Source organism: Puntigrus tetrazona, chromosome 22, assembly GCF_018831695.1.
Source record: "Puntigrus tetrazona isolate hp1 chromosome 22, ASM1883169v1, whole genome shotgun sequence".
NCBI lineage: Eukaryota > Metazoa > Chordata > Actinopteri > Cypriniformes > Cyprinidae > Puntigrus > Puntigrus tetrazona.
The window spans coordinates 11,161,865-11,189,547 of record NC_056720.1 but is presented as its reverse complement, the minus strand read 5'-3'; the positions used below and the strand labels follow the sequence as shown (position 1 = coordinate 11,189,547).

The 27,683-nt window shown below is 37.5% G+C and overlaps 4 protein-coding genes across 10 annotated transcripts in view; 3 read left to right on the top strand and 1 right to left on the bottom strand.

Annotated features, from left to right (window-relative positions):
- Positions 1-27,683, top strand: part of LOC122327734 (CUGBP Elav-like family member 5) — a 1,183,696-nt gene that overhangs the window by 461,275 nt on the left and 694,738 nt on the right. The gene's annotated exons all lie outside the window — the stretch shown is intronic.
- Positions 856-15,405, top strand: rex1bd (required for excision 1-B domain containing). Of its 4 annotated transcripts, none has more exons than XR_006247709.1 (6): positions 870-937; positions 1,532-1,614; positions 1,693-1,897; positions 2,244-2,332; positions 2,676-2,826; positions 15,300-15,405. XR_006247709.1 is itself a non-coding variant. In XM_043223341.1 (5 exons), the coding sequence occupies exons 1-5, from the start codon at positions 948-950 to the stop codon at positions 2,746-2,748; spliced, it is 453 nt and encodes a 150-aa protein (XP_043079276.1). In that variant the 5' UTR covers positions 856-947; the 3' UTR covers positions 2,749-3,257. The 4 variants fall into 4 exon arrangements, 2 of the variants coding, with proteins under 2 accessions (XP_043079276.1, XP_043079275.1); XR_006247708.1 differs by lacking the exon at positions 15,300-15,405 and adding an exon at positions 9,708-9,844; XM_043223341.1 differs by lacking the exon at positions 15,300-15,405 and having other exon boundaries at positions 856-950; positions 2,676-3,257.
- On the bottom strand, positions 4,461-13,040 carry crlf1b (cytokine receptor-like factor 1b). Of its 2 annotated transcripts, XM_043223287.1 has the most exons (8): positions 12,402-13,038; positions 11,130-11,408; positions 10,911-11,040; positions 10,652-10,818; positions 9,776-9,933; positions 8,005-8,173; positions 5,835-6,016; positions 4,461-5,259 (listed from the first exon to the last, which is right to left on the bottom strand). In XM_043223287.1, the coding sequence occupies exons 1-8, from the start codon at positions 12,541-12,543 to the stop codon at positions 5,236-5,238; spliced, it is 1,251 nt and encodes a 416-aa protein (XP_043079222.1). In that variant the 5' UTR covers positions 12,544-13,038; the 3' UTR covers positions 4,461-5,235. The 2 variants fall into 2 exon arrangements, with proteins under 2 accessions (XP_043079222.1, XP_043079221.1); XM_043223286.1 differs by having other exon boundaries at positions 4,461-6,016; positions 12,402-13,040.
- tmem59l (transmembrane protein 59-like) lies at positions 13,553-26,931 on the top strand. Its single transcript, XM_043223317.1, has 8 exons — positions 13,553-13,875; positions 15,300-15,405; positions 17,407-17,501; positions 17,598-17,750; positions 23,501-23,609; positions 23,822-23,936; positions 24,885-25,002; positions 25,219-26,931. The coding sequence occupies exons 1-8, from the start codon at positions 13,711-13,713 to the stop codon at positions 25,375-25,377; spliced, it is 1,020 nt and encodes a 339-aa protein (XP_043079252.1). The 5' UTR covers positions 13,553-13,710; the 3' UTR covers positions 25,378-26,931.

Below are 27,683 nucleotides of genomic sequence, written 5' to 3'. Positions count from 1 at the left end.
CTGAGGTTTTTTTTATCATTAACATTATATCAACCATTAAAAAACTAAATATAATATAAATGTTTAAAAAAATTAATAAAAATTATAATGACAATACAAATAAATTACTAGACGGGTAGACAATTAAACAAAACACATTATGTGGTAATAAAAGGGATAGATTGAACAGCTCATACATTTGAACTGTTTTTAAAGCCTTCTTATGAGTTATAGTAACATTTATATATATATTATATTATATAACATTTTGTTAACAAGATGGATATTTACTAAGTACAATTTTTTTCTGTAAAAGCACTTAAAAACAAATAAGAGTAATGACAGTGCACTCTCTCTCTCTATATATATATGTATATATATATATATATATATATATATATATATATATATATATATATATATATATATATATGTGTGTATATATATATATATATGTGTGTGTATATATATGTATATATATATATGTGTGTATATATATATATATATATATATATATATATATATATATATATATGCATTTCAATAAATCATAACATATGGATTTGATACAAAATCCTTAGGATATAACAAACGTACTGACATATTAGAAGAAGAGGCAGAAAAACACGATTTCCCACCAATGAAATATATAAAAGTTAAAAAGGATAGGGGTCAACAGAAACAGTATAATATCTCCAGACGGTATGGCATCAAAAACGACAGCCGATTTTCGTGGGAACCTAATGGGAACACTAAAACCATAAAGAAATTCTTTATAAGTTAACAAGTGGCCGTTTTCAGTAAACAATTGTTTTACGAGCAAAATATCCGCCTGAGACCAAAGCTGGGAGGTGACGTCACATGACGTAGTCTTACGCGCACCCAAACAGGAAGTGAGTCCGACGGCGTGACTAAACGAAACGGACACATGTCGCAGGAAAGAGCTACGAAAACACAGGTACAGCAGCATGGTAAGTTAGTTTTGTCGCGTTAGTTGTATCGTGTACGTTTAGGAATATTTGGCTAAGTAGAAATGTATAAACGGCGTAGGGAATTTGCTAAAGCTTGTGTGTAACTTACAGGAGTAGAATTCTAATAGAATACAGTTGGTAAAACTTCAGTGTAATTACGGATTAATTCTCACAGTTAAATCACGTTGCATGTCTATTATAAACATATTGTCTGTTATATTGCATGGTCATATATTACATACCTAATCATGCCCAATATCTACATTTAACAAGTACCTTACCTAACTATTAGTAATGGTTTGTTACGAACGAGAATTACCTTAAAATAAATTGTGAGCATAAAGTTACGTATTAACATTTTTTACACATAATTCAAGAATAATAAAGTAAAAAAAAAAAATAATAATAATATATTTATTTATTTATTTAAATAGCGTATAAATACATTTTTAATTATGTCCCTAAAAAAATTACCATGTTTTTGACTGTTGTTTATAAATATACATGTATACAGCAAGGGATTCATACTGTATTTTGGATGTTTGCGACTTCTGTATCTATTTTGTTTTTGTTTTTTTTAGGCACCTACAGATTTCAAAAATTTGGTCAGAAGATTTTATGTACTTCAAGCTGAGCGTGTGGAGGCATACAAACTATTTGAGGAGTCAGTTCATTTCTATCCATCTACATCTCTCCGTCTGTCTGAGGTTATTTGAGGCAATACAGTTGTTTTTTCCCTCAGGGGTCATGAGGCGTACTTAAGGACGGGGCCCCACTATGACTTCGATCGCTACAAACAGCTGGTACATGAGATAACGAAAGCATTCTGCGGCATTTCCAAAGAGGTTCTGCAGATTAAAGAGCAGCTGCACCAAGACTTCGACCGGCCCGACCTCTCCGAACACATTGACAAACTGCAGATTAAAGAGAAGGAGAAATTAGAGCTGGTGGGCACTGCTTTTTTTCCAAAAAAAATGTTTATTCCAAAGTTGATAAAATAATGAGTGAATAAACATTGCCGCTGCAAATACTTCAAGTTGATTCATCAGGGTGGAAATGAAAAGTGCATTGCATTATGGGATACAGCATTTCAGGCTGTGCGCTGGGTCATTAAGGTGTTTTCTAAGGAATATTAGGATGTGCATATTTAGTTAGAAAGGTGATTTAGTTAACATTTCTTGCTTAAATTAGTATGATAAATAATTTTTCTCCTCCCTTCTTCGTGCATGAGACGAAATGTATTTGAAATTGGTTACTGTATTCTTAATGTTTGCCCGTATTTATGGTTTGCAGACAGCTAAGTTACAGCTGGCCAAGCAGAACGCCCAGGATCACCCAGAAGATGAGGATTTCCAAGAGAAAGTCCGTGAGGTCAAACAGGAGTAAGTGCAACTTTGTGCATAGATTTTGTTTACTTTGCATATTTTTGAAATCTACAAAATACCTTCACGGAACATGTTCTTCGCTTAATATCCACGTGATGTTTGGCGTGAAAGGAAAAAATATCATTTTCACCCATGTAGCGTATTTCTGGTTATTGCATATCATTTATATGTTATATAATCTAATTTTAAATTTTTTAAATGTTCAGAAAGTATTAGGCCGCACTCTATATTTTACTGTTGTTTCATCCTGGTTTTGATGTATTCTGTGTATATCAGGTTAAAAACTGTTGTTCTTCTAAACGTCTGAATGGAAAAAACAGTTTCTCTCCACCTCTTTCAGGATTATAAAGAACACGGCTGCTTTGAGTGAGATTCTGCAAGACTTCAAGTATGACTCGGAGGAGCCGGAGTGAGATTCGGTCAATCCCGGGGAGACAGAGATGGAGTCGGATGCTCTATGAACTTTCCTTTCTGATGAAGAGCGATCTAAGGTATCGATCGCTGTCTCAGGAGTCGGAGTGCATTGCTGCTGCAGGCTCTGCAGTGCATATTTTTATTAAAGAGAGTTTGGCATCTTTTATTTCATAATTTTTTTTATACATTTAGTACAGCTTATGACGTTTTGTTTGCTAAACCAACCACCAACAGTGTTCACTGAAAGCATACATTTGTTCATTTTGAATGTAAATGGCGTTCATTATTCTGTGCAGCATAATATTCAGCAAAGGCTACTGTGTTACAATATATATATGAACATTCCTTAAATATTTTGAAGACATTTATACAGACAAAACTATTTATACATAATGATACAGTATTTACATAATGTTTTTGAACACAGAGGACAAACCAATTGCAAACTGCATTTCAAACACCAATTTAGACATGTACGTTTAACAATTAAAAGAACAGTACACTAAAATTAAACGTTTGTCATTATTCACTTACCCTCATTTAATTCCAAACCTCTATATTTTTTACGTGAAAGCTTCAAGAAGCCTTCTAAAGTCATACGATCGTTTGATGAGGTGAATCGGACCATTTAGTTAAACGCTTGAGGTCATTTGTGAATGAATTATTCAGATAGACTCATTAACTGGAACAGCCGATTCATTCAAAAGATCCGGTTCCAAAGAACGATTCATTCAGAACATCACTGATTGAATCATGAACTAGCTTTAGGACGGATTTAGGTTTTCAGTGAATAACAACTCAAACACAAAACTATCATACGGCTTCAGAATGAGAAGGTCTCCTGTCATCTCCTTTAATTAGATAATGAAATAAAACATTCCAGATCTGCTGAAGGCAAATGATAGATCTGGGTAAGAAACAATTATTCGCTGGTTCAGTTGAAGCCGAGAAGAAACACTGGATCAGCTGATTCATTAACAAGATCTGACACGAATAAACAATTCATTTATAACATTGATAATTCTACCAGAAATGAAGTGAAGAGTGTCAGATGGATCAATTTTATGATGCTTTTGTTCATTTTGGAGTTTTTTTGGCATTAGTTTCCATGAAGTAACTAAGTATCGTAGTTAGTTGTTTTTTAAGTAGCAACGTAATATTGCTCATTTAGTTTGAAACATCAGTAAGCTGTAAATGTCCTTGTTTTTCATTTTTATAACCTAAGTCTTCTGAGGCCATGTGATAGTTTTGTGTCAGAAACAGTTATTCAGTGAAGTCGATCTAACTCGATATTTATTAACAACTCGGTCAGATAAGTTTCATTCATTTACGACTTTACTAGTTTTTCAGTGAACAATGACTTAAAGCCATCTGACCCTCCTTAGACAGCAACACGACTCAAATGTTCCCAGGTCCAGAAATCTAGTAAATACATTGGTAAAACAGGATGTAATGATAAACAAAACTCAGCCGCTCTTCTCCCGAGTTATGTCTTCTGCCATTTTAGAGAGTATTACAACGCACACGCAAATACGTTAAAGTGTGCGTATGCTTTACATTGTAAAACTCTCAAAAATGGCAGAAGACGTAACTCGGGAGTATAAAGCTACGAGAATACTTTTTGTGCGCGAAGAAAATAAAAATAACATTATTGTATAGAGTCATTATTTTGTTGTCTCACTTGGATTACTGTAACAATCTCCTTGCCAGATTCCTGAGCTTTGGTTGTGTAAGGATCCTTGCCGTCTAATAAGGGTCAGAAAACTCTCATATTTAATCAAAAATATCTTATTTTGCGTTCCAAAGATGAACAAAGTTCTTACAGATTTGGAACGATATGTGAAGGTGAGTTTTTGGGTGAACTATCCCTTTAAATTTCAATATGTCTTTAAAAAAATTGTATGATTTCAGAAGATTTGGGACATAGTGATAAATGGACTATTTTATGATACTTTTACGGTGCTTTTGTTTATTCTGGACCATCCGCAGCATCAGTCCTTGTTTAATTTTTTTAAAGTAACTCACTTTTAAAGATTAATATTTAAATGCTCATATTTTGTTGTCGCTTACGAATTCTCCCTTTCAGCAAATTAGTTTGTAAATTTTTTATTATTATTTTTTTCTCCAATCGTTGAGTTGCAAAGGTTCTTTTTTTTGGATGAAAGGTCAATCAGAAAGAGAGAATGCCCTATTATCTTCTTTCTTAAAAACATTTTATGCTCTCTCGTAATTTGGAGTCTTTCTTTATGTTTTAATGCCCTTATAAATAACATTGTCTGAGACAAAAGCGTGCTTCCTTTGACGTGTTTGATGGGGACTGCAGCAGGAGGCAAACAGTAGATCATGTCACCAAACGACAGGCTCCTTGCAGATCCCTTTAGACAGTCTCGGCTCGTCCCAAATGAAAGTCCCAAGCACTGGAGAGTGATAAAAACCTTGTCATCGCAGGCCCCCGCAAACTCTCCCAAGCCTTCTTTAGAGTTTCACTATGATTTACCGCTTTGTAGTACCTGAAAGGCAAGACAATGGCATTTACAAGTGAATGTGATGAGTTGATATATGAGGACAGAGAAGCGTAATTGGTACCAGCCATTCTTGTGGCAGTTACATCGTGTTCTTCAAAGGACAGTGTGACTAATGAAGCGACCTAAGTTTCCCAACAGTCGTCAGTGCCAAAGCAACAGTAACCACTGAATCGGTTCAGAGAGCGTGCAGCGGATGTCGGTTAGCGCTCGAGAACGCCACACAAGACTTCTCGGGCTCGGTTGGTTCGCAGCTGAAGCTTTGCCGCGCAGTCTAACCTAAAAGGAATTTATTAGCATTCCAGCTGATTACTTTGAGTGGTCGTTTCCTCTCTGTTGTGGTAACGTCTGAAGATTATATGATGCTTCGCTATTAGTAAACGCAATCAAATGTGAGCCTATTGATCAAAAGAATAAACAGATACTTTGGTTCTCTTTGTTGTGGGTCCCAAAAATGCTGCTTCTTCTTCTTTTCGCACAGGCCTTATATCGTGTGTGCCAACGGTAATGATTTGTTGTCTTGATACGTGTCGCGCAAGGAAGTGCGTTGTGTCCTCACTGACCTGGTCGTGCGTTTTCTGGGCTTTCTGCAGCCAGACGCGCCATTGGTCGTAGAGTTTGATGCTGACGTCCGTACAGCCGTAAGAGTGTTTGCGCATCCAGCCGAAAAACTGCTTAAGCTCCTTCCGTAGCGTCGAGTTGTGCTCGCTGGGCTTCGATTCGCACGAGCCGATATGTGACCTGTCTGTTTTGGGAAATGGCAATGCATTAATGTGATATTAGTGCTTTTGGTAAGAAACGACAAATCGTAACTGTAAGTATTGGCGGCAAATTCATTCTTAAAATACTCTATTCTTAAATAGTGGTTATATATCACAACTTCACAAGGGACGGATAACGAGGAGACACGGGAAACGAGGATCCAACTCAAACAGTCTTTAATAAACAACCAAAGGGGAGTACATGCAGGGACGTTAACTGACATTTAACGCTAGAGGCAGGAAACACAGGGTTTAAACATCCAGGGACTAAACAAGGTAATTAAACACACACAGGTGGAGCAAATGGGATTAAATGGGAACAGGAACGAGAAAATCTAATATATATAGGGTATAAAGACACATGAGAGAAAACGAGCACAGGGCTGACAATATACTAGGACTGAGCAATTATAAAAATGTATTTATTTTTCAGCATTTTGACAGTGTGGGATGCATGATGTATCAGGAACATATCAAACTTAAATTTTTAATTTAATAAATAATTCACTATATATAATTTACATGAATTCACTATATATAATATACACTCACTTTTTTATTTTACTGTTTCTTTTAGAATTTAATTAGAAAAGACTTAAATAATTTTACCATTTGCCATTTATCAGCCAAAAAAAGAAAATAATCATCATCCTATTGGTAACAGTCTGAATTTTTGTATTGGTGAATCCCTTTTTAATTTTTTTTGTATTTCTATATTATCATTTTATAACTTAACATAATATCATGTATGAAGCACAACCAGTGTTGTTTTCACCAATTCTGACTGATGACAAAAGTAAATTAAATTGAGTTATTTAATATTATATATTTTTATATTTAAAATATATTTATTTTTATTTATTTTTTAAATATATTTATATTTATTGTTTTCTTTTTACTTTTCAATTTAAGATTTAGGAATTATGGTTATGTGATGTAATTTTATTAATTTTTGTTTTTAATATTTCTATTTAGCCTTAACTTTAGTACTTTAATTTATTTCAGTTTGTCTTTTTTTGTTTGTTTGTTTTTCAGCTAATATGCATTTATTTCATTTTACTTCAAGATGTACTTTAAAGAAAACTATACTTAATTGTTTCAGTTTTCGTTAGCAATTACAAGTTTGGAATTAATTTATTCATGACTCAAACCAATTGAACTGATTCATGAAATTAAATAGGCATTACCAACAAAAAATAACTATTCTAACACTTTAATACTGGTGAGAATAGTCTGACACAATGTTTATAGACCGATATCGACAACATTGCTTAATTTTAAGTCGCTAGCAATATTGTGTATGATACATAAGTAAGCCCTCAAATTTGAGTTTATCATCCAGCTCTATGCAGTGTCCATTATTTGATTTCATTAAATTAGTGTCTACACATTTCCAATGCGATTCATCTGATAAATGCGTTTGTAAGACATTTGTTAAATTCAACCCGAGCTGACGACAGTTGCTTAAATGCTGTCGATTGTACAGCGTTGCCCTGAGCGATGTGCACATACCCATGAATAATAGGCTATTTACCAGCTCTCTGCTAATGAGCTCCAAAGCATTAAACACAGAATGCAGGAGGGGGAGCTCAGACTTGCCATAACTCATATTGCTTGGCATAAAACAGAGCTTAATAACATGCTCTCTTTAATGCAAGACATGTAACATCAATTCTTACGAACCGAATCTGTTTCCACTAAGTTTCAGGTCGACCACCCCTTTAATCTGAACATGCTCTAAAGACTTTTTTAATTTATCAGTCTAAAATAAGCCAAAGAATTCATCAAGTGTCCCCTAAAGCGCTCTGACATTTTGCTGAAGTCTTTTGAGTCTGCTTGTGAGAGATCTCTATCAAGTAGCTTGAAGTTTTTTTTCAGTGTTTTCATATGGTTTGAATCTAATTAGCTTGTGATGCAGAAGCCTAATGTGAAGTAAAGGGACACGTCATTATTACGTATTGACGTAACTCACCAATGCCAGGTGTCGATGCAGCGGTTGAGTGGCTCCAGTCGCTCCAAATTCCTGCTTTCTTTGAGCCGTAGATGCCGATTGGGTTGCAGCGTACCTGGACGAAATACACTGTGCCGGCTCTGAGACCCGCTAACCGACAAGATGTCTGGTTCCCAGCATCATCGATAACCTCATAAGAAATAGAAAGTAAAAACTCTGAATAATCTAAATATGTGCACCAGACATTATATTGGGGAAAGCTGTTCACCCAAACATGCAAACTCTTTCTTGTCTTTCCCACCTTCATGTCTTTCCAAACCTGTAAAAGTTTTGGAACAACATCGTAATAGTGGTCCATATGACCAGTGCACTCTAGTTCAACCATTTTGAAACCATACGACAGGTTTCTGAAAAGAAACAGTCATTTTAAAGCTTCATAACTTAATTAGTTAGTTGATAAATGAATAATTCAACCAAAACAGCTATCAGATTAGTTCAAAAGAATTAAAATATAGCACACAAGTGGTATGAACTACCATTATATGGCAGGATATCATTATGGGATTAGGGTAAGGAAGGAGTTGCCAGGTGATTCCTTCAAAATTCTAATGATCTCTTAAAGATTTTGTTCCTGGAGGGCCTGTATCATCTTAGAATTTAGCTCCAATAGGCCTACACTTTTAAAAATAATGGTGCTTTAAAGGGGTGCTTCTTCACAGTGATGCCATAAAAGAAGGAATTATTAGTTCTTTACATTTTATCGCCTAAAGAACCTTCTTTTGCCACAAAGAACCTGAACCTGAGAACTCTTCAGAAAGTTTCTTCAGATGTTACAGGTTCTTCTATGGAGCCATTTTGACAAAGGTTTCTTTTATGGCATCATGAAGCACCTTTATTTTTAAAAGTGTATACCATTTCAATGATCTTGAAGACCTTGATTAACTGGTTCAAGTGTGTTTAATAAGGACTGGAGGTAAACTCTGCTGGATGGTGGTCCTCCAGAATAAGGATTGGACACCCCTGCTCTTTTGGACTAAACCAGGGGCGACAAATCCTGCTATTTACTCATGTAAATAAATGTTCTTTATTGGTATCTATTGGCACAACAATGCTTGGTACGGCACGGTGTGATTCTCTTTTGGGAGGTTTCCACTGGGAACAGTATCTGGTACTTTTTTTAGTACCACTTTGGCTAAGGTTCCAAGTGTACCATACAGTTACCAAAATGTGACGTGTAAACACTAAATTGGTAAACACCGATTGGCCAGAGAGTATCCCCGCTACCTGTGTCAAAGAACACACAGACCAGCTAGATTTAAATCGGAACAGCCAGCAAAAAAAATGGTGGAAATCCGAACCATGCCGAGCCATATGGTTCTACGAAGAACCTTTAATTTCTAGTGATGTTCACAGCAATGCCACTAAAGAACTAGTTTTGGCTTCCCAAAGAACCTTTCAGTGAACAGTGATTTTTTTTTTTTCTTAGTGTGAAAAACAGAAACTTTTATGGAATGGAAAAATTCCATGGACTTCTTATTGAACCATCAATGTTAGTAAAGAAACATTCTTTTTAAGAGTGAACTAAAAAATGGTTATATATAAATATAAAATGGTTCTTGTGACATTACTATGAAGTCCCTTTTTTGGAATGTTTATTTTTAAGATTGTTTAGCTCCATAACCAATTAAACACCTGAAATAGATAATCACTGTGTGTTGGGGCAGATGGGACCCGAACTCTACAGGACATTGACCCTCAAGGAGGAGGATGGACTAAACCATTCCAGCCATACCTTCCATTCGTCACTCTCCTCCACACGGTATCGTATCTGATACTTCGCCTGAAACAGGTAGTCTTTCAGAGCAGGAGGACTCCCCCAACGTACACTTAATTGATCTTCCAGATCTCCAACTCGGCTCACAAGGACATCAGGAGGCGGATCTGTAGTTACTGAAATGAATATTTCACAACATCACATCAAACACGTACGGAACTCGTTTTCAGAACTTAATTAAACCCAATGAAAGTTGTTAACTGTTAAACGATTCTTCCTTTCATTTTAAAGACTAGCTCATTGTAATTGAATCTCCAATAAACCTTCATTGACGCTCATTAGATAGATTATATTTTGCCGTAACTACGGCAATCTCCCATTTCCATTGTTGTTTGCAATGGACATGCTCCACTGCTGTGTTTTTTAATCAAGCTTACCTTTAGGGCAAAGCCAATCATGGAGAATTCCAAAGCTTATTGTTTCAGAAGATGAGGAAATGAGGCCTTAAAGATGTAGTAATATAATATCTTCACTTTTCTTAACAAAAAATGCTGATTGATGGATGTAGTTTAATTGTGATTAATTCCATTAATGCATTGATATGTCAAGTAAGTGATTTGATTTACAATTTTAACCAATTGCCAACAGATTCTCAGCTGCCAATTGACCTTTAAAGTACTATTTTCACAAGTTGCCTTTTGGAAATGTTTCAGCTGTTGGAAAGTGTTTTTACAGTCTGTAAAAATCTTTTCACGTAGACGAGTGTGTGGACCATATGCCAGACATTCAGATGGTTTTGTGCATTTATGTGCAAGTAAGCGAGAAGTTATCCCAAGTCACCTTGATCTCAACCGCAATTTTTTTCCACCAAACTAGCATATTTTAGTTACTTACCTACATCTAAAATGTCTAAGGTGATCACATCAGAAGTGGCAGAGCCAAGCTGATTGGACCCCTCCACCCAAACTTCATATGGTGTAAAAATGGCAAGGTCGCGAGGAACGTAGCACGTATACAGCTGTCCTGTGTAGTCCTCGCAGTCTTTCTCTTTACCGTACCATCTAGATGGTTGTTAAAATGGAAGATTTGCATATAAAAAAGTATAGTTGCCAAACAAGTGTCGGTATAAAGCTTTTTGGTGTCAAAACCTCACTTTAGTTTGTACTTGAGGATATATTTAGTATTTATGAATGTCTCTCCTTGACTTCCCGGACTCCATCTGCAGCTGAGATCCTTGGTGTTTCGTGACCAACATGTCAGGTTGATGGGTTTCTCAGGGGGCGCTATATGTCAAATTAAAGTAAAATAAGAGGACAGCATGAATATTCAGAAACATATGGCAAAAAAAAGCTGGAAGTGTTCACAAACTCACAGCCAACATAAAGACATGATCCAGCCAACACTTCTCCGTTGCTTCGATGGCAAACCAGGTTGTCTCCTGACCGCTGCAAGGAGCCATTGAGTTGATGGAGTGTGACGCTGGATTCGGTCGAGCTGAGGACCTTATAAGTGTTTCTAGCCAAGCGTTTTCCATTCAGCGTCCAGTACAAGGATCTAGCTGTTATTTCCAGCTCGGCGCTAATGGTGCACACCGCAGTCATGCTCGAGCCTATGTGAAGCACTGGATCCTGGGGGGATATGACGGCCAAGTCTGGGGGTCAGAAGAAGAGGAGATTTCATGATTCCTGCAATTTTACAACTGGATTTATGGCCGCAGTTGGAAAGGTCGAACAAGGTCATTTTTCAGCAACTTAAGTGGTTTTCCATCTTGTAAATATTCGCCTTGTGTGTCCGCAGAGCTCATATTTATTCATGTTTAAGGGAACTGTTCAGTGGGAACAATGGCCGGATTTGAAGAGCTACTACTGGCCTTCGGGGAAACAGTGTTGATGCAGATCATTTCTGCTCCTGGTGGGAGGTGGACAAACTCTTTAACATGTGCCGCTGGACAGCAAGGAACACTGAAGATTTGGGAAACCAGACTGAATAATTAATGTATAAACTATAGTACTGAAAGTGTTAGGAAAGATTTACCTTTTTGGGCTCTTTTAATCCTTTGTTTGGTTGGAAAAACTGATGAATCAAAGAAAACTGACCAGTGAATGACAGTTCTATTCACAGTCATTTTTCTATCATGTAGTTTTCATCTGTTCTTGCGAAGGATGTGGAACTTAATGAGTTTGCTTTTTAAATAAATGATAATCTTGTTTTATAAAATCAATACACAAGTTCTTTTACTTTAGGTTTTCCCGGTTATTAATGCACAGTTATTATCCCATTATAGATCTATTTGCATCTTACAGTCATGTCTTTACACACTTTGGCATTCATTTCTTCCAAAGTGCTGTAAACGATCACAAGGTCGCCTTTAAACAATACGAGAAGTTTTCAGAACATTTCTGTCGTTTTTCTTTTGCAAAGCCTCATCGCTAATGACAAGTTGCCTCAGTTAAAACGAATAAATCTTTCCTAACTTTTGAATTTTACCGTAAACTAAGACAGACACGACCTCTGAATTGACAAACGTGAGCAAGAGATGAAAACACAGCTAAACGCCTCCAAAAAGATCTTTAAGTGTAGACGAGACGTTTGTAGACATCTTCTAAAATGACATTACTTCAAATACACTTGAAATTCTACTTACGTGCTGTAAGCGCATATGGAAGAAGCGCCACAAAAAACAACATAATGACTAAAATTGTCATTTGTCTGCCGCGCGCGCGCTCAACTCGATTCTTGTCATACTGGTGGGAGCGCGCGCACGCATAATCCATTCTCCTCCACATAAATTGTTGAAAATGAAAAGCCTCGATCACCAGAAAGCTTCGTAAAAATCATTGCTGGTTTCGGAAAGCACCATTGTGCGGAGAGGACGCTCGGATTTACCTTCACTCACTTATTTTTTGGAGGAGAATCAATATAGCGCACGCCTCAAAAGCTGAAAAAGTTGATTCTTCTCAAGCTCCTCCCATGTCTTACCACACAGCCACAAGTCATTATTAGTAGCGCATCTGCAGCCAGTGTTTTCTTTTCTTTTTGTATACTAAGTTGGCCACAAGAGAAAATAATGAAACAAACCCTTCCCAAAATCCTTCCTTTTTGTATTTGTCTGCTGTTCCTCACGAAACAGATGTAGGCTGCATATGAAGTTTGTTCTACAGCAAATACACACGATTATTTTGTGTCTACATATTTATAATGGCATGTTTCGTGCAGTGCAGCTCCACACCCAATGTTACTCTAATTGTGTAATGCCTGAATAGTTAGGACACACTATAATTTAGAGATTATTTCATTCATTTCTGACAAACATAATACATTTTTTCTTATAGCTTTAAACACATATGAGCTATATATATATATATATATATATATATATATATATATATATATATATATATATATATATATATATATATTTTTTTTTTTTTTTTTTTTTTTTTTTTTTTTTTTTAAGTTTATAGAAATAAGTAGTAGTAGTGGAAAATACTTGTACAATTTTCCTACGATTGTTATATTGTAATTTTACATAGTATATATAAAGTATAGCGTACATATAAGCACTATTCATGCATTATTATTTATAACTAATAATTATTGCTTTTAATTTGAGTTTAATTGCTGGCCAATTATTTTGAGGGCCACAACTAATTCTCTTTAAAATTTAATTTCACGACGTGGTAGAAATGAAACATCCGTGTTGTTTTTATGCACATTAAAGTAGCCCACTAGACACATTTACCCCCGTTGTTTCTGTCCGCCCGATCTGCTGCAACGCAATGCACTAGCCGGAGACGCGCAGCGCGCGCGTGCGTGATGATGTGAGGAGTGACGACACGGCGCATCAAAGGCACGAGGCTGACAGAGCCGATCCGAAGCAGCTACGGCAGGGACCGGTCGAGACGCACCGAACCCCGCAGACGCGCCAGTGCACCGAATCTTGCGGAAAAAAGATGATCCAGTTCGGCGGCAGGGTGCGCGGCGTTCCCGCGCTCGTCTCTCTGATTCTGGTGGCGCTGGCGGCGGCATCATCTGATCTGTTTGACAACCAACTGGGCGATATCAATTACTGCAAAAAGCAATGCCAGATGTCCATCAAAAACAAAAGCCCCGCCAAAGTAAGTGCCGCGTACCAGATGCGTTTGCAGTATGTATTGTAACGGCCCGTGGAAAATGCGTTTAATGGGGTTTTGCGTTTACTGCTGCTTCAGCAGAGTCGCAGCCATTTGCAGATGTGAATAAATAAAGTCGTTCTGCGATTTAAAATCGCTACTGGGAACGCGCCGGGTTCGTTTTGACACAAAACCGTTCTGCGCAAAGACACTGCGCAAAGATGGGAGCGTTATTTGGCAGCACCCCGAGCCAATTCTTAATCGATTCGTGGATTTCTGCGTCCCAGTTACTGGCACCGCATGGAAACGTTAACGTTGCTTCGCATCCACCAAAAACAGGCCGGGAACGATGCTTTGTGACGCATGAATTAAACGGTCGATATGTGGACCCGTCCGGTTGAATCTATCTCTCGGATGCGTTTAAACCGCAACGAACGTTCTACGATGCAAATGCGCCAAACTGAGCGCGGCAAAAGAGGCACGCGAGCGCATCTCTATTGTTTGATGTTGGCCCATGAACGTTTGTGAAGACGTAGGTTGATATTTGCTCCGTATCCGAAAGCGACATTCAATTCCAGCCGTTTAGCTCGTAGGCTACGTAATCACGTGAAGGAAGTGTTTGGTAAAAATACAATTAGAAACTAGAGATACTGATTCTCCTCAGTTCGCTTCGCACTAGAGGTGGTTCATCTGTTGGGATGAGAATTCATTTTAAACCATTCTTATAAATTCTAGCTTTAACTCCCCAGACGTTTGAACGCCTGTGACAATTATGATATGCTTCGTTTAAATACAGCAAAAGGATTGCTTAAAATGACTTCTCGATTACTTTATTCGTTCGAGCGCTGCCAGAGCCCACAATGAAACAAATCCTAATTTATGCTTAATCGAAGCAAGAAAGTTCTTGAAATTCAATGATCAACTAATTTGTGAGTGGTTAGGGTTAACTGAAGGTAACTGGCTTTTGCGAATCATAATTCCTTAGAAAGCAGGTTTCGTAGGAGTGCAGAGGAAACCCCCGTGTAAACATGTACGTTTTATTAAGTTTCTTGTCAATTCTGAAGGTGACGCTGAAGGTCATTGAGGGGTAAGGTGACTTCTGTTACTCTTGAGGTCATGAATCGACCTTCCACGGGTTTTGAATCGCCACACTCTGCCCTTCCGTCCTTAAACATTATCCGGTGCTCTACCCGGGAATCAATCCTCGGTTGTGCCATTAGGAAACCGCGTGCATGTCACATCTTGCATAATGATTTTCAGGAACTCATCTTGGACGTTGCATAAAACCTCCTTTGAGAAAACCTCCACGTGACCGCAGCGTCCCCATGGATGAAAACATCCGAGCGTCAATTAAAGTTATTCTTGGAGTCATATATATCGCTGTACAAAAAAAATACATTCCGAATGAAGGCTTTACCTTGTTTCTGCAGGACTCCATCATGAATGCCTGTCACCGCGGCTGCAGGCTCTACTCCATCTGCCAGTTTGTGAATGGAAATACAGGCATCAACACCAGCAAGGAAGAGTGCCAGGGAGGTAAGAACTATTTTGACCGGTTTTAGGAAGTAGCTAACTAAAAAGTGTCAGCTCAAACTCACCTAAACAAAGCAAAGACGGATACGCATGTTATGTTGAGATCTTTCTGATGAAACCGTTTGATCAGATGGTTCATGTAGACGAACAGATTTTGCGCAAAGAGTCTTGTTTTGGTATTTCATGTTGGCAATTTACCATGTGAAGGTTTGTCTTAGCAGCTTGCAGCTATAAATAAAGATTAGCTTGTAGCTTGCTGAGCTAGTTTCGGTTTCTTTCACCCTTACATTGAAGTGTCCCATATTTCACTGCATTTCCCCCAAGAAAATTTTATGGACAGTAAATGTGACCGCATCTTAAAGGGATGGTTCCCCCAAAAGTGAAAATGACCCTCAAGCCATTCTAGGGGTATATATCTTTCTTGCTTCAGATGAATACTGTCCCTGCTTTTTCAAGCTTTAAAATGGCAGTGAATGGCTGTTGAGATTTTAAAGTCTAGTAAAGTGCATCCATCCAACGTAAAAAGTTTTCTTCTTTGGGGTTAATAAAGGCCTTCTGAAGCAAATATTTAAAGCTATATAAACAGTAATCTCTAGCTTCCGCTTAATGTCAAACATACATTCATGAGATTGTGGCATTGAATAAAAATGCATTCATTCACTTTAGAAGACATTTATTAACCCACTGAAGCCATGTGAAGACTTTTTACGATGGATGGGTGCACTTTTTTTGGGCTGAAAATCTCAACCACCATTCGCTGCTGTTAGAAAGCCTGGTATAGCCAGGATAGTTTTAATATAACTCTTGATTTGTTTGGCTCTAAATGAAGAAAGTCTTATAGACTTATGGTGGATTGAGGGGGATTTTCATTTTTGGGTGTGCTGTCGTTTTAAGTCCTGTTTTTCTGCCCCAAAATCTCTTGAATTAATATCACAACTCTGATTTCAGCAATTGTAGACACAAACTTACCAAGAGGACTTGAACGCAGTTTAATGGCTTGGTCACATTTGCAAAAGTTTTGTTGTGTATCATCGTTGAAGAAACAAGACGAGAAGTCACTTTTAAAGCAAACTTTTTTTTTTTTTTTTTTTTTGTTGGTCAACATAAATCAGTGTGACCAAATAGAACCTGTTGTTAAATTTCGAAAATCGACATTTCTGTTAAAGTGCCTGGATTTCTTAAAGGGATACTCCACCCCAAAATGATTGTGATTAATTTTGTCATTAATCACCCCCCCATGTCGTTCTTTTGTTTGTCTTCGAAACGCAATTTAAGATATTTTAGATGCAAACCGGGAGGCTTATGACCGTCCCATTGGCTGTCAAGTTAATTACAGGTCCAGAAAAGGACGTATCGTCTGAATACTCCATCTGCCATCAGTGGTTCAGTCGGAATACTTTATAAACGCAAGGAAAATATAAATAACGACTCTATTATTGTTTCGGAACGACATGGGGTAAAGCAAAAACAATTAATGTGACCAAATTTTCAACCATACCTATAGTCTTTCTGTCCAAAATCTCTTAAACTCCTCCTGTAATTATGATTCTAGCGCTCGCAAGTACAAACTTCCCGGGAGGACTCAAACTGCTTAAGAGCTGCTAAAATATATCGAATCGGTGCGCTAGTACGAATTCAAGGCGAAGAAAGAAAAAGGGTATCTTTTCGCCTGTCGAAATGCATTTGACAACGCTAATGTTTTGGGATGAAGTGCCCATAGCCCAAGGACATATACTATAGAGTGTGCCGACAAGCTGATAGCGCTCATTTTTATCTAGAGATGGTATTGTGTGCTAGTGGCAAACAGAGCTGTCTGTGGGAAGCTGCTAGGCATGAGGGAAGCTGTTTTATTGAAAATCAATCCTGCGCTTTCTGGTGCGGGAGGCTGCTGCTCAGATGTTTGTTGATATTGATGACTGCTTGACCGTGGGGAGGGTTGAATGAAGATGGAGCCGCCTGACAGGTATCGTTTGTGTGTGTGTGTGTGTGTGTGTGTGTGTGCAGCATGCCAGGAGGCCTACAGTAAACTGCTGGAGCAGGAGGCGTGCAGCACAGGGTGTGCCAGCCAACCCGCTGAGCCGGAGATCAAACGGAGGAAGGTACGACTCTCGGTTGTTTCCTTTTGGGTTTGCGTTGCAGTCATGTTTTGACATCTCCATCAAGCTCCATTAAATTGCTCTCGGCTTGATCTGCAGCTCAAGGCCCTGACCAACCGGCCCAAGCCCATCTCTGTCATGGATGCTGTGTCTAGCTGGTGCAATGACATCGTCAGCTCCGCCCAGAGCTTCATTTCTTCCACCTGGACTTTCTACCTGCAGGCTGATGATGGGAAGGTTGTTGTGTTTCAGGTTCGTTTCTCTGCATTCTGAGTAAACCTCAACTGTGCTCCTCAAAGTAGTTACCCAAAACTGTTTAACAAAACTAAACCTTTCCTGTTTTGTTAAATATACTATTTTGTTAACTGATATCTTGAAAACATTTATAGTTCTACCATAAACTGCACATAAAATTCCCCCCCTGTGTTATTGTAGTAGTATTTATACTACAGCATTTAATATAAAAAAAAAAAAAAGTTTTTTGTTTTTACAATGTTATGTAATCATTTTCAGTTTAGTTTTTTTTTAAATTTAGCTTTTTTTTATTACAGTTTTTGTCAGTAAATCACCAAGGCAACTTTTCAAATTTTCATTAAATGTTTTATAGTGTCTAATATTTATATTTTATTTCAGTTAACAAAATGTTTAATATTAATTTTTATATATATAAAAAATATTCGTTATTGATTAAAACAATTTTTATACTTAAAGAGATTGAGTAACAAATGCAAAATTATAAAATTTGTAAAAAACTAAAAAATGGTAAGAAATATATTTTTTTTATTAACATGATTTATAAACAAGTATATTTTAATAATGTCTTTAATAGAACGTACACTAATAAAAACATGTAATAATATTACACGTTAATTATGAAATATGTCATTGTTATTCTGACATAGATCAAATGCTTCCTAAATTTCAACAGCTCCATTCTCTTTGCATAATAAATCAAAAGATAAACAACCCACTCAACCTCTGATGTCTGCAACTAAATGTATGAGAAGCATTTTCTCCTCCATTTCAAATGTTTCAAGCTATATTATTTTCATTTAGCATTGTTTTTCCCTATCAGATCAGACCTGTGACCCATTTTGGGTCACAACCCACCAGTTGAGAATCGCTGGCGTATAAGATTCCTCTAGTGACTCTCATATGCTCTTGGTTTCAAGATCTGGTATGTTTTACGAAGGTTGCGGTCACATCACTGCACTATTGGGATCATATGAGCGCATGGGGCTGGTTCTTCAAAGAACAACCAGTGATGTTAAATCAGAAACCTTATTCTCCCTGGAGGTCATCCAACTGTATCCATAGCCTGACATGTTTTTGTGAGATTCCTGCTGTTTCTAAACCGACGACAATCATTAGACGACCACAAAAACATCTCGTGAATAAAGACTGTTATGTAAAAAATTCACTTCCCAAAGCGTGACTTAATAAAAAAAAAAAAAAATAGAAATGTAGAAATCCATCATTATAAACCCGTCCATGATTTGTCAGTTTAGTCGCAGCCCTGATGAATGCGCTCTTAACGGTTGTGACAGCTGAAGAGGCGAGAGAAAACCTCCACAGCCGTCCTGCGGCAGGCCTTGCCTGTATTTAGCGGTCAGCTGGAAGATGGCCAGCCCTAGTGAAGTACTGACACGGGCCAGAGATCGCACAGACAGTGGAAAAAAAACCAAGGTTTAGCGGTAGCATCGCGCTACCTATGCACTAAATCGAGCATATGGAATTAGAACTTTGTCGAAATAGCGAGACTCCATTTCTGGTGGAAGTGGAGCACTAATGATGGGCTTTTGCCTCGGGCGTCTAAACAGAGAAAGGAAAACAGATTGTTTTTCAACAGACCTGCTGTGGTGTGCATTTGGCCCAGATGATGCAGTTTTCACAGTTACGTGAACCTCCGCACAACTGCAATATAAATAGCACGGCATAAAAAAAGAATATGGAAGTTTAGACTTGACGGGGTGTGAGCCGGATTTTGAAAGTTTCCTCTGTAAATGTGATTTATGTTATAATCTGTTTGATTTTTTTGTGAGGAAGTAATGAAACGTATCTTCGGAGGAAAGTCTGGAGAGAATTCTTGGTCTTCAGAAGGACCTTCCCCAAGTGCTTCCCACAGCACTGCACAAATTTCCCTGAAGTTGCGTGTTAAAAAAAATCCAATAACTAGCAAGTGATATTGGTAGAAACCAAATGTAAAATTCTTTATGAACCAGCTTGTTCAGCTCTTTGATTGATGCTTGAAGTTTTCCGGTGGAAGTTCTTCTGACGCTCAAGTTCTCTTTGAGTGTCTGTAAGAGTAGCATAAATTTAATTTGGAACATTTTTGGGAATATGTAGGCATACAAATAAAACGTGTAAACGGGTTATTATTAATCGTATTTTAAACCAAATTATTCAGGCAATATGTTTGTGAATTGGACTAGGACTATGCTAATGTTTTAGGCATAAATGTTAAACGTGGTTGTTTTGCAAGTGGAACATTTTGGTTATGTGTCGTATGAGTTTGGCTCAGTCAACACATTTTACGGGAAAATCTTGATTAGCAAAAAATAATTTTGTTCTTTAAAAAAACAAGGGATGCGTTGAGGTGAATGTGGTCAGGTTTTTTTACATAATTTTAAAGCATCTTTGAATTTTAGGCAATTTTACAGATTTTTCTGTTATTATTTGAGCTGCCGTTTGAATAGTTTTACAGTAAGATTAAGTTTGTTGGAAAATTGCATATAACACACAAGGTTAGTAAGCAGTTTTTCCACACTAAAATCATTCACAAGTTCCTCTGTAACCCAGATATTTGTCTTTGTTTTTTAATTATAATAAAAAAGCCATATAAAAATACCCAATCCCCTAGATATACGCTATGATCTGCAGCTTAGCTTTACATCAGTACCAGGCGGACATTTGACATTGGTTATGCTGAAGTCTGGGCTTAATGTTTGTCCGTTCTGTCCGGGGTTTTGATGAGTTTCTCAGAGGTAATCAACAGGAATCGGTCTATTTCCTCCGAGCTGAAGGGTAAACATGACTCGGTTGCTGAAAAGCCACTGATTGGTGCGATGGATTTTTGTTTGGAAGGAGGTCGGCCATTTTGTTTAAATTCTGGACTAGTTCAATGTTGATGGCCGCTACATGCGAAAAGACAGGTTTGGAGAAAGCGAGCAAATTCCTAATAAGGGAAATGGGATTGTTTACTATGAAGTCAACAATCTCGGCCTCGTCTTTTTGGCAGTCTCGTAAGCTGCATTGATCACCTTTGGCGAGTTCTGCGGTAATGCGTGACAGATGCACATCAGACCGCTTTCACTAATGGCAAGATTCCATTGGTCTGTGGCCAGTCAACATTAACTTCCTCAGATGTTCATTTTTCCCCCTTTGATTCTCATCCCTTGCAGACATCTGGATTCGATATTTTTGACAGCATCCCTTTCAATTAACGCAACTGAGAGATTCGAGCTTTTCGCAGTGCTAAATTGCCCATACTATGTTGCGTTTCATGACTTCATGTTTTCCCATGTTTGTTGATGTAAAGAATTAGTTCTGTACTCATCCCCATGTTTTTAAAAACCCATATGATGTTCTTTCCTCAATGGAACACAAACAAACATTTCTGACGTATGACATTTTTTGTCCATACAATATAAATACCATTCAGAAACGATGCAAAAAAAACGCCATAAAAGTGACCGTTTCTTTATCATTTTTGCAAGTCTTGCAATAGCTTTACGGAACAAAGCAAAATTCAGTCCGTTCACAAAACCAGCTGTTTGTGAGTCATTAGCAATGTAGTTACGAAACAACACTCGCAAAGTTGTACGGTTGAAACCACAACTCTCGGCCTGTGGTTTGAATTTTTTTTTGTTTGTTAGTACAACATGTTGACTCGATGGGTGGTGCTCAAGCTAAATATGTTGTTTAAATATATATAACTCAGATCGTATTTGTCTAAAAGAATAAAATCTTATACACCTAGGATAGTTTGAGGGTGACTAAATCATGGGTAATTTTCTTTTTTGGGTAGAACTATCCCTTTAAGCAGCAAGTTACGCTGTTGTACATGAAACGCACGCTTGAATGATTTGTTCATTAATCCGACTTATTTAGTTCTCAAGATCAATATAGTGCATGTCATGCGAAGAACTTTTGTGATACTTTTACCCTTTTTGAAGCTCGAACGCTTCACTCCCTGTAATTGCTGTAATTCACTGTAATTGCATAAAAAAAAGCACAGAAAACAGACTTCAGATTTTCTCCCCGCAGAAGAAAGTCATATGGGTTTAGAACATGATGAGGGTGAGTAAATGATGACAGGATTTTCATTTTGTCTGAACTATTCCTTTAATCTTTAGAAATTAAGATTGGACACACCAGTCAGTTATACATATGTAAAAAGTACAATCCCAATCAACTCCGTATGCGTCCAGTTACAGACTATTAGAGCGTAGGAATAACATGACACTCCAAACAGTTCCTTGGGTTCTTGTCTACCATGGCTTGACATGAAAAACCATGTGTGTTTGCCTCTCTGTGGTCATTTCGGAGGTTCACATGAGCCTCCCTAGAGAGGTTATCTCAGAGGTCCGCTCTGCTGAGCCCGATTTAGAAGAACTCCGTGGAAGAGAGCAAAAATCTCTTTTAATAAGATCTCATGGGGGAACTAAAGAAACATAGTCTGAAAAAAAACATGTACTAATTTACACACACAGGGCGAGACGGAGGGGCCGAACGGGACACATCTAGTCGTAGACTAATGAGACAGATTTCAAATCACATCCTTTGGATCCTGCATGAAAGTGGCTGCTTAAAAGCTCTTATTCAAGTCAAGTAGTCCCCTCGCTCTCGTCAGAGTTGGCGTCTAGTGCTCGGTTTGACCAGGCAGCCATGTAATTGAGAGTGGAAAGGGGACTCTGTTAACACCGTGTTCCTGCATGGTTTCTCAAGCTGGAAGCAGCTGACTGTAGCTTTTAAACAATCTTAAAGGGGTTAAACCAAAATGTTGACTTATCGGTCTTGCGCCGTGACAAGTGTGTCTGTGAGGCAAATTCACAGCAGTCGGACGATATTAGGTTCTGATTAAACAGGCGAGCAGGATTTAGACCAGTGACATTGCATTGTGCTTAACACTGTGTTAACAAAACAGTTGTAGGTTATAAAATTAGTTAAATGTAAAATATTTTAGTCCAAAAATATTTATGATTAATGTAAACAACAGTAGTATTTTGGGATCAGTAAGATTTTCCTGGTATTTGTTTGAAAAGTATCTGATACTCAGTGTTTATTTAGTCTAAAAATGTAAAATATTGGTAAATATATAATTTTAATATATTTTAAAATACATATTTCTGTGATTTCAGATATTCAGCATCATTACTCCAGTCTTCAGTGTCACATGATGCTTCATAATTCATACTAATATGCTGATTTGATGATAATTTCTTGTTTATCAATGCTAAAAATATTAAGCACAACACTTTTCGTGAAAAAATTTTTTGTTTTATGTAACATAAATATCTTTACTGTCACTTTTCATCAGTTTAATGTATTCTTGTAGAATATAATTATTTTCTTTAAGAAAAAGCAGTGTAATTTTTCCTTTTTACTGTTACCATATAAACATAAAGAACCATATAACGGCGACGACCCAGTTTCATAAAATATTGAAAATGACATCAAATTTGGTATTAAACATAATTACTTTAAGAAATCTCATTCAAGCGAATACAACAAGGAGCTGCGGTGGCAGCTAGTTTTTGCTCATATGTCCTCTACTTCATCATATTTAACTGTGCTATTCATCATCTGTATGTTTGCAAGAATAAGAGCATTTTTATGTCAAAATTGTATTCCTGCTTTGCCTCCCCGTGCATGATTGTGTTGAAATCCTCACCACAACAAAACGGTCACATACCCAATCGTTTCATTCAGAAGCCTTTCTGTTGAGTAAATCCCATAATGCCGTTTCCTGCCCTTGACATCGTGTTTGTTGATTCTCTCAGAGCCAGCCAGAGATTGAGTACTCCTTGCCTGAGTTACAAGCCCCACGCTCCAACGTGGTCGACAAACCCTGGCCTCAAGTCAACTCCCACACACAGCGGCCACATACTGGTAAGAGTGACCGCTTTCACCCCAGATGGCTGCTGACAGCTTTCTTTCTTTTTTCCTCTTAAAGCTCATTTAAGTGGAGCCAAGGACCAGAGCCAGAGCTTTGGTTTTCATTCGCGACACATCCGGCGCCGCGCCGCTGTAGTTTGTCCGAAGCCGGAGGGTCATAAAATCAATGTCCACATGCTGAAAGTGCTGCCTCTGCATCCTTCCAGGTGGGCGCTCGCATGGGGAGAGGAATGCGGCAAAACCTGGGGCGAAAGCAAAGCATGTCAGCCAACATGCCGAGGACCCAGCTGCTGAGCACGACTTCCTGGGCTGCATGTCAAGGTGAAAGGGACTTTTTTTTTTCAGTTAGGACATGTTTAAACGTTGAAACAACTTGACGGTTCATTGATCATATACATCAAAATAATTAAGTTGCACTTTAGTGTGGTAAAATGCTTTTAAATCTTAAACATTGCATATTTTTGTAATAAATATAATAAACACACACACATATGCTGACCATCCAAAATAAGTTTTGTATACTGTGGATATTTATGTATGTATATAAGTACACACAGATGCATGTATATATTTAAAAGAAATTACTTATTTCTATCTAAAATAATTATATTTTCTAAATGTATGCAGTGTGTGTGTGTGCCTTTTTATATATACATAAATATATATGAAGATTTTGATGCAAAATTGTCACAAGTTGTTTTTTATGACGTTTAGGTTTAGTAATTTTGATGGCAATAAAAAAAAATATTGCTCAAAAAAAATTGAATGCCTTAAAAAAAAAAAAAAATCAGTAATTTGTGGAAGTAATATTTAAAAAGAAATACAAAAGTATTATATATACATACATACATACACATATTTTTTTTACATTTAATTGACATTTACTGGCATATTTAACATTACATAATATATTTGTAAGTATTTTGTTTTGTGTATGTATTTTATATTTATATATATATATATATATATATATATATATATATATATATATATATATATTATTTATTTTACATGTTATAAAATGTATAAATGATGTATATATATATATATATATATATATATATATATATATATATATATATATATATTATTTATTTTACATGTTATAAAATGTATAAATGATGTATATAAGAAATGTATATAATTGCGCTCATATATATTTTAGACGCATACCATGTCCGCTATATACTTTTTTTTTTTTTAAAAGTCTCATAATTTTTAATGTATACATCATCAATATGTAACTTCTTCCCATGTATCTTCCCCCAGGCGCTCAGGGCTGCCGCGCTGGATCTTAGCAGCTTGTCTCTTTCTGTCTATCATGGTGATGCTGTGGCTGAGCTGTGCCAGTCTGGTCACAGCACCCGAGCAGCACGTCAAGACTCAGGTACACGTTCATTCATCAAACTAACACTACCAAAGACACACAAGCCAGACGAGCAGAGAATATTTCTTTTAAACGGATGCGCTGGAGCAGAGGAGAAGCAGCCAACAAGTATTCAGCACATTCAGCACAAACCCGGCCACTCGAAAGAAGCTCTAATGTAGTTTTGAATACATAATTAGGCCGGTTAAATGTTGATAATCAATGTTGTATCTACAGCTTAGCATCAACGGAGATAAAGAGTACATGGATGACTCCCTGAAGGTCAACCCCTATCACTTGACGCCAGTGATCGCAATGACAATCGACCAATCGGAGGAGAGCAAAGAGGCGGGGCCACTTCCGGTCAAGGTTGACCTCAGCAAAACGTCCCTGTAAAAGCACTGAAGAGGTCGACACTTTTGACGACTAGGGTTCAACTCATCTCCAGAGCTATTTCTCGCAATTTAAAGGGGAAGTTACATCGTTTTTCTATATAAAAAACAAAAGCAAAACATGCATGATGACATTTATTATATGGGTTACGACGTACGTCCTGTCTGAATACTAGTCTCCTCACTGAATTCGCAAATCCTCATGGAACTGTAGTATAGGCGCTTGTTCACATAATGTACTAACGCATTTTTGACTGTAACGTATACACACACTAGAGCTCATGAACAACTTCGCAACACGTTTCTTATCGCTGTCGTGATGCGAATTCCTAAAAAACGCACCGCGCAAACGCAGGGAATCGGACGGCAGACTGGGCCAGACCCTCAAAAGAAGAGCAGGGGTTATTTGTCGAGCTTCGGGCGTTTAGACACCACGGGCGAACGTTCAGTTTCGCGGTGAACGCTTTCCAAGCGCCCCTCCCCGTTATCAATTAGCGTCGCGTTCGAACCGGAAGACGAGCTTTGAAGGTAATCTGCCGCGCTCGTGGATTCTCGCTTTGATGCGAAAGACGAGCAACGGGGGGAAAATCAAACGCGGCCAATTAGCGAAAGATGCGCTTTCGTAACAACGTTTACAAAACATGAATGCGTCCTTTGAACTGATATGTAATCGCACTGACAAGGACTCTTAATTACTTTACCAAATGTGAATGTCAGTAGTTTGAAGAGTTAAATTAGGATTTTGTTCAATTGTATAGTTCGATTTAAAAAGAACCGTCTTTATAGGCTTTAGGACGTTTTGTATGCAAGCAGGTATTGAGGGCGTTTTTTCATAAGCATAATTATGCATCCATAATAAGCCCGACTAAACTACTCGCATTCACGTGAAGGAAGCATGGTGTGTATTTATTTATTTATGTATTTATTCGAAGCTTAGGCCTGTAGTCTTTCATCTCTCATTTAGCTCCTTAGATTTTATGAAGCGTAACTGTAAATTTATTCCCAACGTAAACCGTTACAGACAGGAAAAGGCGCTTGCTGTTCAGACCGAATGTGAAGTGTTGCATTATTCCCAAGCCTTTCCACCTACATTCTTCACCTCTGCCCAAAAAAAAGCGATGGGGTGGAGTCGGGTCGGGTTTTGAACGCCTAGCACCAAGCTTTGACAAATATCTTTTGTAACCAGACTGTAGAACCGACAGGCTTTCATGGCACTATTTGTCTTGTGCTGCTATTTTTCCCCATTTAGGCCCAGCCACAGTGCATGCTAGTACGCTACGAGACGTTGAATATATCGTCCCGTCTATTTTGGAAGCAAACTGCTGTACGCTCGTGATCTTTGTGTTTTTGCTTAATGTTCAGTAGGCACTGTAATTATGACCATAGATTACTAAGAAGTGAAGCGGTGGGATACCTTAATAAGCCATTTAATATCTACTGGTTCATCGTTACTGTATGAAATACAAGTCAATAATATCTTTTTTGCTTTTCTTTTTTTGAACAGTTTCCCATAAGGTACTCCATAATATCAGACGAATAAAGTGTTTTCATGTTGTAATTCATTTGGTGTGGGTCGAGTTCCTCTTCAAATGCTTTGAGAAGATTAAAATGACCAGAGCTAAAGTCAAAAAACATGAAGTATGACTGTTTCATGGTAAAATAAAATGTTATGTATGTGTCTCTCTCTCATTCACATATATATATATATATATATATATATATATATATATATATATATATATATAAACATTTTGAAATGGACTTTCTTCTTCCATTGAAACCACTTAGTCTTTTAAGTCACCTGCACCCTTTTAAAGTAAATTTTTTGCTGTCACTATTAACCACAAGGGGGCGGTAGAGAGCTTTGTTACTTTCAAAATGAATAGAATTAGACTATAACTGGCATTATATAGCTTCTTTATACTTGTCGTTCAATTTCTATTTATGATCTTATTTATAAGACGTTTAAATGTGATTTTGGACACCTATAGAGACACCTACAGTGCTTGATGTTGTGAGTTTGGCCTCCATCTGCGCAAACGTGTACTTGCACACTATAGCCGCTAGATAGCGCGCTTTCACACAAAAGACTCCAGTAGACGCCCGGGGGTTATTTTATCGCGTGCACACAGATGTAATTTAAATGAATCATCGGCTATATACCCTCAATTTAACCCCGGCTTTACACACGGGGCGTCAAAACCCCATTCGTGACACGCGGAAACTCCCGCTTGCCCGAACTCTTGACTTTTACGGCCCAAAAGGCATCGCGTCTCTTACCATTTGCGGGTATTTTCCAAAAACAAACCA

Bases quoted from the DNA above. Each gene is read 5' to 3' on its own strand.
- rex1bd (XM_043223340.1), top strand. From the start codon at position 908: ATGTCGCAGGAAAGAGCTACGAAAACACAG. The intron at 938-1,531 runs GTACAGCAGCAT...TGTTTTTTTTAG, and splicing joins AAAGAGCTACGAAAACACAG to GCACCTACAGATTTCAAAAA. The intron at 2,333-2,675 runs GTAAGTGCAACT...CACCTCTTTCAG, and splicing joins GTCCGTGAGGTCAAACAGGA to GATTATAAAGAACACGGCTG.
- crlf1b (XM_043223286.1), bottom strand. From the start codon at position 12,543: ATGTGGAGGAGAATGGATTATGCGTGCGCGCGCTCCCACCAGTATGAC. The intron at 11,041-11,129 runs GTGAGTTTGTGA...TTTGACATATAG, and splicing joins ATCATGTCTTTATGTTGGCT to CGCCCCCTGAGAAACCCATC. The intron at 6,017-8,004 runs GTGAGTTACGTC...TTCCCAAAACAG, and splicing joins TGCATCGACACCTGGCATTG to ACAGGTCACATATCGGCTCG.
- tmem59l (XM_043223317.1), top strand. From the start codon at position 13,711: ATGATCCAGTTCGGCGGCAGGGTGCGCGGCGTTCCCGCGCTCGTCTCT. The intron at 13,876-15,299 runs GTAAGTGCCGCG...TTGTTTCTGCAG, and splicing joins AAAACAAAAGCCCCGCCAAA to GACTCCATCATGAATGCCTG. The intron at 17,502-17,597 runs GTACGACTCTCG...CTTGATCTGCAG, and splicing joins CGGAGATCAAACGGAGGAAG to CTCAAGGCCCTGACCAACCG.